The 14,908-nt window shown below is 38.2% G+C and overlaps 1 protein-coding gene across 2 annotated transcripts in view; it reads left to right on the forward strand.

Annotated features, from left to right (window-relative positions):
- Nucleotides 1-14,908, forward strand: part of LOC139758987 (vascular endothelial growth factor receptor 1-like) — an 85,391-nt gene that overhangs the window by 65,523 nt on the left and 4,960 nt on the right. For both annotated transcript variants that reach the window (XM_071680860.1, XM_071680859.1), the window contains exons 20-26: nucleotides 997-1,168; nucleotides 1,985-2,130; nucleotides 3,638-3,798; nucleotides 7,729-7,851; nucleotides 9,166-9,377; nucleotides 10,484-10,589; nucleotides 12,767-12,916. In XM_071680860.1, the coding sequence (XP_071536961.1) occupies nucleotides 997-1,168; nucleotides 1,985-2,130; nucleotides 3,638-3,798; nucleotides 7,729-7,851; nucleotides 9,166-9,377; nucleotides 10,484-10,589; nucleotides 12,767-12,916 (1,070 nt within the window). The remainder of the gene's footprint in view (nucleotides 1-996; nucleotides 1,169-1,984; nucleotides 2,131-3,637; nucleotides 3,799-7,728; nucleotides 7,852-9,165; nucleotides 9,378-10,483; nucleotides 10,590-12,766; nucleotides 12,917-14,908) is intronic.

Genomic DNA, 14,908 nt, shown 5'->3' on the forward strand with positions numbered 1-14,908 from the left:
AGAGGATAGAGGCTTTACATTTCTGACTTTGGAAGACAGAAGAGTCAAGAATGACCTGATAACAACCTTTAACTTTTTAAAACAGTTTGATGTCATGGACATTGAACATTTTGAGTGATGTAGGGATAGAGCAACCAGTGGAAGTAACATGAAATTAATGAAGAAACTTGTTAGAGAGGATGTAATGAAATACTTATATAGTATAAGAGTGGTGGATGAATTGAATCGAATGACTTAGGACATGGTTGATGCAGAGAGCATACATAGATTTAAAAAGTGATATGATAGTGGAGAATGTTCAAGAGATTAGGCCCCACAAGTGTAATACTTCATCCCCTACAGTATGAATAGGTAATTACAGACAAGCAGTGGTTTAGTGGTTAGTGTTACTGACCATGGGTCAGCATGGGCCACCTGGATTTGAAGTGGATGGGCCAGGACTTGGACAAGAAGGTAGATAAAAGGGCTACAATTTTGGTACCAGCCGAAATACAAGGAAAGTCTAGAGGCTATGAATTTGCCCACATTGGGAGAGAGAAGAATGAGGGATGACAGTCACAACCTTTAAGTTTTTCAAACAGATCGATGATGTGAACAGTGAATAGTTATAAGGTGTAGGGATAGAACAACCAGGGTACATAACTTGAACTTAAGGAAGAGACTTGTTAAAAACGAGATAAGTAAGGACTTGGTTAATACTTAGCAAGGATAAGTTTAAGAGGTTATATGATGATGGAGAATGTTTGGGAAATGGGGCCCCATAAGTGTAAAACTCCCTTCCTATATAGTACAAATAGGATTTCAACATCTTTTATTGTATGATTACAGAACCATAGCTGTGTTCCCTTAAGTTTGGTTCACAAAAAGTTATGCCTGTGATGTTATGTTATTTGTCTTGTCTCTTTCACCTTATGAAGTAATAGCATGAAATATTTATCCTGAAGAGACATTGTTTAGCAAATTCCTCTGAAATATTGATGATATTTTTGTTTTTAGGTGAGTTGTGGATTCTGGTTGAGTACTGCCACTTTGGTAATCTCCTTACATTCATGCATTGCCATAAAAAATGTTTCGTTAACCAAATTGATCCTTCAACTGGCAGTATTGATCATTTAAAGCTCACAATGGATGCAACCAGTCCAGTTTCGCCCACATACCACAATATGAGGTAAGACATTGAATAGAATTGTATTCTTCTGGAAATATATACAGTATTATGTAATGTGGTCCCAATGAGTTTCTGCAGATGCTACTAATCTATGTGTTAGTTGTGATGTTACTGGTGGTTGTAAGATATGAGTGATTGAATTCAAAATCAAGGCCATAAATGGTGCTCTAAGTTACTGTTGAAATGTGGAATAATTTAATTCAAGTTACATGATAGGACAGTTTAAATGTGCAAACAAAGCAAGGAACACTTTCATAATTTTTATCTTCAGATTGCATTAAGGATGATTAGGTTGCTAATTATTTGCTGTTGCTGGGAAGTGGTGCATCATAATAATGAATACACAGAATGATGCATGATACAGTTAGTAAAGGTCAAGAAATAACCACAGTTTTGAAGAATACAAGGTTTTGATTTCTAAAGTGCCTATGAAATACTGCCTGTAAGTTTTATGGGGGCCTTTACTGTTATCATAATTGTTTTGCTGTTCAGTGAACTGATTTGTGAACAAAAGTGCATTTCAGTTGTTGCAAGTCTTCTGGATACTGTGAGGGACTTAAGTGCTTAACAAGAGTAAAAGACTAGTACCTACAATCCTTCATTTGTGGAGGATTCAAATCAGCATTTGATTCATGAGCTCTTGATGGCTGGTTGGTCATTGGAGGAGGTAACCAAAAATTTTTAGTATTATGCCTTCCTGTTTTTGACTGTCTGTGATGCTGTACTGTCAGACAGATTTTAGAACTATGACTAGTTTGTGCACTATCAAAGCAAGAAAGAAGTCTAATATTCAAAGCTATTTTCAATTTTTTTCAGGAATGGATTTCATGATGCACCAGTAACAGATCAGTTTGACCATTTAGCTTCTGCTTCAAAATTCACCGTGGAAGCACCTCTCTTGAAAAGTCTTACTGTCTCTCCTCCTCAGTCTCCTACCTCTCTCACGGCATCTTCAAATGAAGGTTAGATGCCAGATGGTCATTCAGGAGCGCATGTGCTTAATCCAATATACCTGACTGATTAAAAGCATTCTGTAAGTGACTGTCCTGAAGGAGATCAAGGATTAGTTGTGAAACAGGGAGATTCATATTTCACACCCAAAAGCTGCCAGACTAAAAAGTGTAGAATCTGATGCTCCTTCTGATGATGGATCAGTTGGCTGCTACATAGAAAGTACACTAATAGTGAACATTAGCATGGCTGCAGATATATTCATTAGTGCAGTCACCTTTGTCACAATCTCCCATGTCTCCCAATAGTTAGTATGTACGTGTGTGATGCTTTCCTTTATATCTTTATCATAATTGCTCTCTAATAATCAAAGCAGGATCTTTCTTTAACACTTCATATACTAACAACCTTCCCTCATAAGCTGAAGCTCCAACAAAGCTTTTGCTGAGGAGTGTACAATGTCAGGTGATGCCTGTTCCTAACTGGAACTCCCTCAAGGGGATGGCCACAGCAATAGAGTCTCACTAAGTAGTGAACTCCATTGTCACTTCTTAGTAATTAGTGCCTCACCCCTAACAGGCCAGTGGCAGAGGGCAACTCTAGCACAGTGTTTGGAGAGGCTCCTACCTACTTTCACTTAATGCTCCTGCCTAATTTTCCTACCAATTACTTCTTCCCAATCTTTCTACCTAATGATCCCTCCTAAATGTTCTTATCTCCTGCTTTTATCTATTGCTCCTACCATTTTGCCAAAAGGCAAGGCTAGCGCATAATGCTCACTGCAGGAAAATCTCGAGTTGTGAAGAATGAGCCATGTGAGTTAAGTGTTGTCTGGTGTGACAAGGAGAGATTTTATGGTTGTGGACAGAATGCCAGTAATCCACATGTGGGTGAGGGAGAAAGAAAAGACAGCTACCCGGATCAGAGGAGTGCAACTTGACAACCACTGAAGAGTTGGCTCACTACGCAGCTGTCACTGACTCTCTCAATACCCAGGCAGGTAGTACTAGTAATACAGCTCCCTGGTCATTGGCTGCCTACTAAATACTACCTACAAAAAGAGAAGGCTTGCAGTAAACGAGGGATTGCTAATCATTTTGTTGATAAATTTGTAGAGGCAAGTGGGAAGCAGGGATTGTTAGATGATTGTGTCATGGAATGTGATTCCAAGAGATATGCAGTGTTTAGGTACTTTATGAATTTTTGGATTCTTTTTACACTGCTCAGACTGCAGTTATATGTGATATCTGTTGTGCAAAATTTGATGATCTGTATAGAGTAAGTACAAAGAATACTGAAGTACAGTCACTTTTCCCTCATTTAGACACTACACATGGAGAAAGGCTATAGGAAAATTTTCATCTTGTTGCAACAGAAATCTGTCCTGATAAGAGATTCTGAGATCTAACCCAAACATGAAATTATGTGGAATGTATTTGCAGGAAATGTATGGATTATAGTTTCTTTGTAATTGAAATGAATTGATTGTGAAATTACATTTTGCCAATTTAATTTCAGACTTTCCCTACATCAGTGATGTTGGTTGTGATTCACAAGGAAATACTGTTGTACATGATATTGGTAGCATCCCTGGTGTGAATGCACCCTTTTCAACCACTGACATCATCTGTTGGGCCTGGCAAGTTGCACAGGGCATGGATTATCTGACAAGAAGAAAGGTATTCCATGTGTTCTTACAATCCAGTTGTTAGATTAGACTTTCGATAACATTCTGCGAAACTGGAAAACTTGATGAATAAAGAATAGGAAAATATGAAACAGATTATATATTCTAAAGATTGAGGTTGTGAGGGCAAAGGGGTTATGTTTGATGGTATAGTCATCCTGACAATGTTGTATGGATGTGAGGCATGGTCCCTGGATGAAAATGTGTTGGAAATGAAATGTTAGAGGGCAGTTTTTGGTGTGAAAAGGGTAAGAGAGGTGTGGCAGTAAGAAGGGTATATGTAAAAGAGCTGAAGAGGGTGTGCTGAAATGGTTTGGACATATGGAGAGGACGAGTGAGGAGAAGATGATTTAAAGAGTGTACATGCTGGTAGTGGAGAGAACAAGGAAAAGGGGGAAATTAAGGAAGAAGTGAAACAATGGAGTGAAAGATGCATTGAGTTTTTAGGGCCTGAACATGCTGGAGGGTGTGATGCATGCAAGGGATAAAGCAAATTGGTGCAGTGTGATATACTAGGGGTGACATGCTGTCAATGGGCTAAAACAAGGCGTATGAAGCAGTCTGGGAAAACCATGGAAAGGTTTATGTGACCTTGTTGTTGATAGGAGGTTTTGGTTTCTTTATACAATACTTTGCAATTAGGTAGTGAATGAGGTCATTTTTTTTCTATTTCTGGCACTACCTTGCTAACGAGGGAAGTGGCAAGCATGAAAAATTTATGTCCACTTATCTCTCCCAGCGAATGAATAATTGATGAACAGTTCTCCTGTCATTGAGAATTTCTCAGTCACTTGGGATATCTCCCATTATCAAGAATATATCCGTAATACCATAATTTTCCCAGTCATTTGAATACCTTTTCCGGTAAGTGAGTTTCTTTAGGAGAGTGCCATATCCCCAAAAGATAAGATAAACCACTCATAGATAATGTAGTACTGTACTACAGCATTTCTAATGATATATACGTACTACTCCCCCCAAAATTTAAATAGAACACTAAAATTTTTTTTATTTAAGGCTATCCTGTCCTTCATTGGAACTTCTCCATAAAGACATGAGATGACCTCATCACCCGGTTTTGCTACACTGTCTCTCTCGGCTTCAGCATTAGAAAGCACTCTCAAATTGTCTCTGAAATGGGTGGATGATTTCAGCATTTTCTACACAGTCTCTTTCCCTCTCCCAGATATCCTTGAAGTTGTGTCACATCCTGTAATAGTATGTGCAGCCGGGAGAAGAGATGCCATTTTTCTGCCAAGAACAGATTGTGACATCTTGATGTCCCACATTTTTGTCTTCTGTGCATTGGTTCAGTTCTAAGATAGATTTTGTTGCAAGCAGAACATAGAAGTGGCAAAGAAGGACTGAAATATCTATGTCTGCCGACAATCACAACTTCTTTTACCCTTGAAAGGCTGACTGGTTTTTTGAAAATGAGTCAGTAAGCATCATCTTTGGCATAAAAGCAAGTGCACCTTGCATCCTTCTCTTTATCTCCAAGAAGATGAATGAATTGTCATTTGTTTTTAGTATTTGAAAGAAATATATCTTTGTTTGATTGGTAAAGCATACCCGTAGAGATTACAACTGCCACTTCAGTTGCTAAGTTGTCATTGCTACATCTCAAATGTGTTACAGCTTTGTATTGGAATTGTTCAAATATCCATCAAATACAACTATAGATTCTGGTTATCTTTGCGGGACATATTCATTGCAACACTTACATATTTTACTAAGCCTTTAGCCTTTTAACCATGGTATGCAATGCAGCATTGCTTCTCCATCAAGGACTTGTATGACTGTGTACATTCTCAGCACCACAGTCTCCCAAACTCTGAATGTAATCTGCTAGGCTTGACTTCTGTAATTCCCTTGGAAGGTGCATTGCATCAAATAATGATGAAAGCATACTACACAATTCATAATCAAAATCTTAATCCAGGTCTTTAGATATACCAATTGCTGCCGCTGTGAAATGCTGAGAGAGCAACCATGGGGTCAGTTTGTTTTCATTCCTCATCAGTCTTAAGTTGTTTATTGGAGTTAAATGTTGTCACTCGCTGTGATCTTCTAAATGAGTAAATCAAAACAATTTCTCACACCAAAGATCATGAGATTTCTTCTGATTCATTTGCAGAATATGCATTTAAATTTTTTTTTGCAAGTGACTTTTGTTTTTATGTTTTGGAGTAAAGGGGTATTTTCGAATGGGTCCCTTATATTGATGAATGACAGGATTGACATCTCCTCTTTTCATGCTTTTTCAGTCAGGAGTGACTTACTTGTTTGTGTTGTTCGCTGATTTTGTATCCGGTGCTCATGACATTATTCATGTAAACATTGACTTTCTGTCATGTTAGGCCTTTAGATGACATGACACTCCTCATCAATACTTGTTCAGTTATGAGGTTGATAGACAGACCAGTCTAATATCTAGCTTATCTTCTCATCACATGATGTTCATTTAGAAATTTCATGTAAACTGCTGGTTGTTCCTTAGGGAAATTCTGCATATTTGAGATATACACGTGTGTAGAGGTTGTGGCTGGATGCAGCAGAGGATGCTAGGAGATCCTTGACAGTTTTCAAGTGAAGTGTGCAATTTTCAGTTCTTTTGGCTTTTATGTAGGTCTTGAGTATTTGCACCATATCCATGTACAGTCCCCAAAAGGATTACCATATGACCATTTGGCAAAATTATGTGCATGACATCTGTTATCTATTTACACAGTTTCTGCACATGTTCATCCTCTGGTATAGTTTCTACCAAATCTTCTCCAGCAATAAGCATGTCATACATTTCCATGGCTCTTGCAAGCAATGAATCCTAAGAAATGAGTAAGGCATATCTTCATTGTTTGAATTAGGCTCTGCGTCTATTATGCAGTTGAATTTCAAGTCCCTGTCTTTGAGAATCTGTGTTGAACAGTTTTGATTGAATCTAAGATTGAAAAGCTGCATCGACATGCACAGGTATTCTTGTAGCACTTGCAGCAGCCTTAATGGTGAAGGTGTAATGGACAACATTCTGTACTTGCAGATTTGTAAACTTCAGTCTCAAAATAATTTAGTTTCCATCTAAATTTTTCTAAATTTTTCTTGATACAGACATAAGAAGTGACCTTATATGAAAAAATACTTTCTGTTGCAATTAATTTAGGTTTTTTTTTTGTAGACTGACTAGTCTAGATGGTGTAGGTAGAGAGAAGGGTAAGTGGTTCCAGATGAAGGTGGATATGTGGCTGGATTGTGTGATGTCACCAACGGTTGTGATGTCACCATGGCTGTTTGATTTGTTTATAGATGGGGTAGTAAGGGAGGCAGATGCTGAGGTCTTGGAGAGAGGGGTAGGAATGTAGTCTGTAGGGGATGAGGGGGCCTGAAAAGTGTCAGTTGTTGTTTGCTGATGACATGGCACTAGTGAGAAACTGTAGAAGTTGATGTCTGAGTTTAGGAGAGTGTGAAGGGATGAAGGTGGGAGTAGATATAAGGTTATTGGGTTTAGCAGTGCAGCTAGATAGGTGATTTGGAGTGTAAGTTTGAATGGAGAAAATTTGGAGGAAGTGCAGTGTTCCAGATACTTGTTTTACAAACCCAGTCTCCAAAACAGAGTACACGGAATACACTCTGTTTGACTATTAAGGGTATACTGAACCAAACTTTTGGTTCGCTGTATGGTGTTTCAAGGTGCAGCTGTGAACTGAATTAACCTTTCACACCTAGAGTGTGTCACCCAATGAAAGTTAAAGGTCACATAAAGGGTGTTGAATTTTAGACTTCATTGTTTGAATTTATGAATTATTTCTCTATAAAGTAAGATTTTATAACTTTGTAGCAATTATCTCTGAGACACTCCAACTGGCCTTAATAGAGAATGCTTCTCCTGTAGACCTAACTAATTTTCGGTAATAATGTCTTTCAGGTTCTTCATGGAGATCTGGCTGCTCGAAACCTTCTCCTTGGTGATAACAATGTTGTGAAAATTAGTGACTTTGGTCTGTCAAGGGAATTATATAAAAAGGATGTCTACACGAAGAAAGGAGATGTATGTATCTGTATTTTATTTTTTCTCTAAGTTTAATGGAATGACATAACTATGAGTCCTATGTGTGTTCCCTCACATCCCTTAAAGAAATGTAGTCGTGTATAGAAGATCGAATGATTAATGTGCTGAAAAAGAACAACACCCTCTATAGTGTATGCTAGCTGCCTTTCTTTCTGTGCTACTTAGCTTTCCCTGATTGATTCATTCCCTTAAAAGCTGCTGGATGAACCCTTCCTTTCCTTGTCAACTTTGTTGTTCTTTAGTGTTTTCCTCCTATCAGTTTTTTCTTTTTATTGATGACCTTCAGCAAAGTACTAATTCATTGATATATTGGTGACTTTTTCTTTCAGTTTGTATATGTAAACTCTGTAATGGATAGAATTTCATAGGCAGACATAACCATGTTAAGTTTAGCACCTTTAAAATTCCTTTGAAAATTCTTAACTTCCAACACCCAGCACAGTGAAATATCTTGGTATTTCATCTAATGTCTTGTTTTGAAAATCTCATATTACTCAAGCAGCTAAGTGTGTTCTTCAAAATGCACAAGGTTACATTTGAACAGTTACCACAGTTATAATACTGAGTCATCCTCATGTGGAGTACTGCTTTTGCATCTTATGTGGCATGAGTTTTATATATTTACTTAGTATAGTAGAGAAAAACCAGTCTGCTTTATCATCTCTTCAAGTTATTCCTCAAAACTTGGCTTACTTTGTAAGTGAATGGTGAATATGATAAATAGGGAGGAAATGCACATTACAGCATCGTCTCTCCCAGTATTTAATTGATACAGCTCTGTACTTACTGGGAGATGAGAAAAAAAAGGATGTCTGTCTTACATTTGAAAAGTTTAAGTTACATAGAAGGAAAAATGTCCAAGGCAAGAATTTAACAGACTGTGGTTGCTGTGAATAAAGAATGAGAAATGATGTTGTTTGTTGTTGAAATGAAAATTTAGCAAGACATGAAAGCTTGTGTTCCCTCAGCTTACCCTTGTTTAAGCTTCAAACAATGTTATTTTCAAACTCTGTAGCAAGTATGGTTTCATTGCAGAGTGAGGTTATCCATTCTTTCAATTTCCATAAGACAACTTGTGTTTACAATGTTTAAAACTGTAAACCTTATCATAGATTTGATTAAATGTTTTTTTGCCTTTCTTCCTCCAGTCAGTTTTTCATAACTGAAGTACAATAATCTGTTATACATTCCATATAAGATACCCTCACTTCTCACATGCCACCCTCACTGTTCAGCTTTTGTTGTTTAAGATTTTCTTTGTCTTCACTAATAGTTTTGATTCTCTTTTTTAAGGATTTAATGCCTATTAAATGGATGTCAGTAGAAGCTATTCGTGATCGAATCTTCAGTGTCCAGAGTGATGTGTGGGCCTATGGGGTCACCTTATGGGAACTGTTCTCATTGGGCTCCATGCCATACCCTGATATAGAAGTCAATAGGAATTTTCTTCAGCAGCTTGAGGGAGGTTACCGGATGGACAAACCAAAATATGCAAACCAAGATATGTTAGTACTTTGATAATGAAGTGTCATACTTTTGTCTCACTTTCTTGTGCTAGATAGTACATTTGAAAAACAAGAGCTTAATTCTATCTTAAAAGGCAAATTATCATATTTCTGAAATTATAGCTTTAGATGAAATGGAAAGTTGAAAGGTGCTCGTTTTTACCATTGATATAAGCATTATCAGGATATAACATTTACTTTGTTCAGTATCTATAAACAGCAATCTCTACAAGGCTTGTTTCTTCATCATCAATATCTGTTTAAGCTCACCTTGTACTGTAACCATCTTTGCCATCCCTTATAACTTTAGATTCTGTAACCATGAATGAAATTGTTTTTAAGAAAACTAATAATTTTCAATTATTTAGGAAAGGTAAGACTTTATTTCATGTCACTTTAAGCCCCTGAATCCTGTTTTATTCCTTGAAAACCTGTATACCAGAATAACCTGAAACTCCTTGAATTAAACCAGTGAATTTTGTTGATTTTTTGTAGTGTTAAAGAACACCTCTCAGTGGCTCCAAAAATCCTGTCAGTAACAGTAAACCTCTATTTGATAGTAATCAGAGGTAGTGTAAAGTAGTAAGAATTTAAAATTCTGAAAAACTTCAGTATTGGCATAATGAACCCATCCAATAACATAAAAGTCTAAGATTCTGTCAAACTTGTAACAAGGAAAGGGAAATAGATGGTGGTTGCTAGGTCATGACATTATTTCTCTATTTCTCTTTTCTTCATTTGTTTCTAAAGTTTTTATATTGTATTTTCTTTATTTTTTGTGGTAAGAAAATATTGATATCTGAGTGGATATCTTGTAGAAAGCACATATGGTTTTGTTTATATTGAGAAATAACTTTGCTTCATATGTCTTTTAAAGTTTTAATACCATTTCTGTCACCTGAACAGTGGTTTTTCAGAAAAAAAAGTACAAAATTCTTTATACAGTACAGTCTGATTGACAGCAAAATCAGGAGTAAATTATTTCAGGTAACTTGTATAGTGAAGTATTAGGGGGTATCTTTACTTCACTTCTTTAAGCTGCCAGCTGACAGCTTTGTTGACTTTTTTAGTTCAGGATGTCAGTGACAAATTGATTTAATATCCAGATATAATCTCCTGCTGTGGTGCTGGACATCTGAACCAGAAGGGAGACCTACTTTCACGCAAGCTGCCGACTGTCTTGAAATTCTTATGCTGCCAGATCTTAAAAATGTAAGTCAGGAATTGTCCAGCTATTAAAGCTACTCTTTTTGGGATCATACTTTCCTCAACTGTGGATGTTTCTGCTTCTAGATTTACCCCAATCTCTTTTCTCCTTTGCCTCCAGTATTTTGTCTGAGAAAGTCTTTCAAGTTCTCCCAAGCTATAGGGACAAGATATACAAATTGGATGGCATACCTCCTTGTGTTTGTACCCTAAAGGAGGGTGCCTCTGAGGTAGCTTCAGTCCATATACACCTGTTATTTTCTCAGTCTAAAGATTCTATTTTCTTTTATTCAGGGAAGCATGCCCATCCCTGAGAAAGATGACCTCTTGAAACCCTTTCAACTGTTACCCCATCACTCACTTCACTTAACTCCAAAGTCCTCAGAAAATCTCTATCACTTTTTTGAATTTAATGTTCTGTCATTGGACTGGACCAGGGCATGTGAAGCATCTGGGGTAAACCATGGAAAGGTCTGTGGGCCTGGATGTGGATAGGAAGCTGTGGTTTCAGTGCATTACACATGACAGCGATAGACTGAATGTGAAAAAATGTGGCCTTTGTTGTCTTGTCCTAGCACTATCTTGCGCGCGTACGGGGGGAAGGGGCGTTGTTTGATATGTGGCAGGGTGGCGATGGGAATGAATGAAGGCTGCATGTATGAATATGTACATGTGTATATATGTATATGTCTGTGTATGCATAGGTATGTATACGTTGAAATGTATAGGTATGTATATGTGCGTGTGTGAGTGTTTATGTATATACATGTGTATGTAGGTGGGTTGGGCCATTCTTTTGTCTGTTTCCTTGCACTACCTCACTAATGTGGGAGACAGCAACTAAGTATGATAAAAAAAAATATTTATCTATATATACCACATCATTTCAATTCACTCTATTCCTTGCATGCCTTTCACCTCCCTGCATGTTCAGGCCCCGATCACTCAAAATCTTTTTCACTCCATCTTTCCACCTCCAATTTGGTCTCCCACTTCTGGTTCCCTCCACCTCTGACACATATATCCTCTTTGTCAATCTTTCCTCACTCATGCTCTCCATGTGACCAAACCTTTCAAAACACTCTCTTCTACTCTCTCAACCACTCAACCACTATCTTTTTACCACCACACATCTCTCTTACCCTTTCATTACTTACTCGATCAAACCACCTCACACCACATATTGTCCTGAAACATCTCATTTCCAGCACCTCTTCACTCCTTGCTGAGGTGGGAAACCGATCAAATATGAGGAAAAGATTTTTTTTCATTTCTTTTTACCTGTTCAATAGTTCCTGCTTAAGTGGGGTAGCACCAAAAATAGACGAATGCTGTTTGTCTCTTCCCCTCTCAAGATCTCATGTATAATGCACCAAACCCAGAGCCCACCATCCACAGTCAAGCCCCACTGACCATTATGTAGTTTCCCCCTGAGCACTTCTTATACCTTGGTTTTATCACATTAACAGTTTAGCCCACTGATAGCAATCCTCCACACAAGCATGTGCCATGTACCAAAACGCTCCAGTGAATTCTGCTTCATACGTGCATGCCCATACTCCCTTCACTTCTTATGTATATCCTCTAGTCAGACTTTGTTTGCTCATGCCCTAACCATCTCTGTACACCCTGATTAGTTCTTCTCTGTTATACTTCTCTAACTACCATTTTTTTTTACTCAATCTTTCCATACTTGAACAACCTGCCTTTCTCCACATAGTGTCCTCAGGCACTTCATGTGTAATACATCCACTCTTTATCATTCTTTTGCATTCATTGCTCAAGACACATCTGTACAATAATGCCAAGACTATAATGCCTTTAACTACACCCATTTTTGCACCCAGCACCTCAGCCCTCTCTCCCACCTTGTGACACACTTCTACGTCCGTTGCCACATCTGCTCCCAAAACCTAAAACACTACTCCTTTCAAACTCTCATGCCAGCTATTTAAGTTACTCTTTGAAGTCTCCCATCAGATCCTTGTCATTTGCAAACAGCAGCTGATTTACCTCCAGTGCATTTCACCCTCACTTTAAGACCCTTATATACACCTCCCTCTCCAACTGTTCCATGAACATATGAGACAAACATGGTGACATCTCACTTTCCTTGATATGTAGATTGTATATAGGATACCTCTGTATAAAATTATCTTTAAATTTATTTGTTTGATTTTCAGCAATACATGTTTATGAATGCCTCCAACTTAAGGATGAATGAGGAGCGTTTCCAAAGAGAGACAGATTACCTCAGCATGCTTTCAAGCCCTGACTTTAAGAACCTTCAGAGTAGTGATGATGAGACAAGGAATCACTATGTGAACACACAGGTAAGATGTGTATTCATACATAAGTTCAAGACATGTGTATTTCATAACACAACTGAAACATCTCTTTAGCTTATGTAATACATCTTATGTAATACTTAAACTTATGTTGAATTTAGTCTGTCATTTTTACCTGTATTATTATGCATAATCCTTTTAATGATGATCTAATTTTCTGTCATCTTTACTGTAATATGATCCATAATCCCTTTAATGTATCCCTGGATTAGGGGAAAAGGAATCATATTTCATTATTCCCTATGTGTCGTAGAAGGTGACTATAAAGTGGGTAGGAGTGGGGTGATGGACCCCTCCTTCTTGTCTTACAGTTCTAGACTGAAGTGAGTAAAGATGAAACTAGGTTTTCAAAAGCTGCAGTTGCTTATATCCATTCTTGAGCTGTCATGTGCAATGCACTGAAACCACTGACCCCTATCTACAACCAGGCCCCATAGACCTTGACATGCTTTGCCCCAGTCACCTCACACATCCTGGTTCGGTCCATTAACAGCACATTGACCCCTGTATATGTAGGGGAAAAGATTTTTATCTCCGTATTCCCCACATGTTGTAAAACGCAACTAAAGGGGCTGGAGGAGGGGTCTGGAAACTCTCCCCTTCCTGTATTTAGATTTCTAAAAGAAAGAGGAAACAGAAGAAGGAGCCAAGCAGGGAGTTCTCATCCTCCTCGAAGGCTCAGATTGGTGGTATCTGAATGTGTTTGGATATAACCAAGGTGAGAAAAGAGGAGAGGTACGTAGTTATTTTGAGGAAAGAAACCTGGATGTTCTAGCTCTGAGTGAAATGAAGCTCAAGGGTAAAGGGGGAGAATGGTTTGGAAATGTCCTGGGAATAAGGTCAAGGGTTGGTGAAAAGAAAAGAGCTAAGGAAGGAGTAGCACTACTCCTGAAGCAGTTGTCTGAATGGGCAATAAAGTGTAAGGAAGTAAATTCTAAATTAATGTGGGTAAAACTGAAAGTGGATGGTGAGAGATGGGTGATTATTGGTTTTATGCACCTGGTTATTTTAGTCCACAACCAAATGAACGAAGATCATGAGAAGCAATTGTTTTGGGAACAGTTGAATGAGTCTGTCAGCAATTTGGTGCATAAGCCCGGGTATTAGTCTTAGGTGATTTAAATGCAAAAGTAAGGTGCAGTTGAGGGTATAATTGGTGTGCATAGGGTATTCAATGTTGTGAATGGAGTGGTGAAGAGCTTGTGGAGTTGTGTCCTGAAAAACGACTGGTGATTGGGAATACGTAGATTAAAAAGAGAGAAATACATAAGTATACATATGTAAGTAGGAGAGATGGTCATCGAGCATCCTTAGATTACAAATTAACTGCTAGGCATGTAAAAGAGAAACTTTTGGATGTAAATGTGCTGAGAGGGGCAGCTGGTGGGATGTCTAATCACTACCATGTAGAGGTGAGGGTGAAGATTTGTAGAGTTTTCCAAAAAAGGGGAGACACTACTTGGGAGAAGAGAGTAGTAAGAGTAAGTGAGCTTGGAAAGGAGACGTGTGAAGAAATACTAGGAAAGATTAAGTGAAGAATGGCAAAGGTGAGGGCAAATGAAGTGAGGAGAGTGGGTGAGGAATGGGAGGTATTTAAGGAAGTAGTGATGGCATGTTCTAGTGAAAGAGAAAAGAGAGGTGTTTGGGTGGTACTTGCAAGTAAGGAGTGCATCTGATAGGGTGATGTATAAGGGTATGTGGCTAGTGAAAGGTGGGAGGTGGGCAGATTAAAAAGGTTGGTGAGCAGTGGGATGAAGAAGTAAAGTTTCTAGTGAAAGGGTAAGAGGGATGCGTGGTAATAAAAAGAATGTGGTTGAGAGAGCAGAAGGAGTATTGAAATGGTTTCAACATATGGAGAGAATGAGTGAGGAACAGACAATGAAAGGCTGCAGTTGCTCATATCTGTTCTATAACTGTCTTGTGCTCTAAACCACAGCTTCTGTCCACAACCAGCCCCCACAGACCTTTCCATGCTTT

This window comes from Panulirus ornatus, chromosome 32, assembly GCF_036320965.1.
Source record: "Panulirus ornatus isolate Po-2019 chromosome 32, ASM3632096v1, whole genome shotgun sequence".
Classification (NCBI taxonomy): domain Eukaryota; kingdom Metazoa; phylum Arthropoda; class Malacostraca; order Decapoda; family Palinuridae; genus Panulirus; species Panulirus ornatus.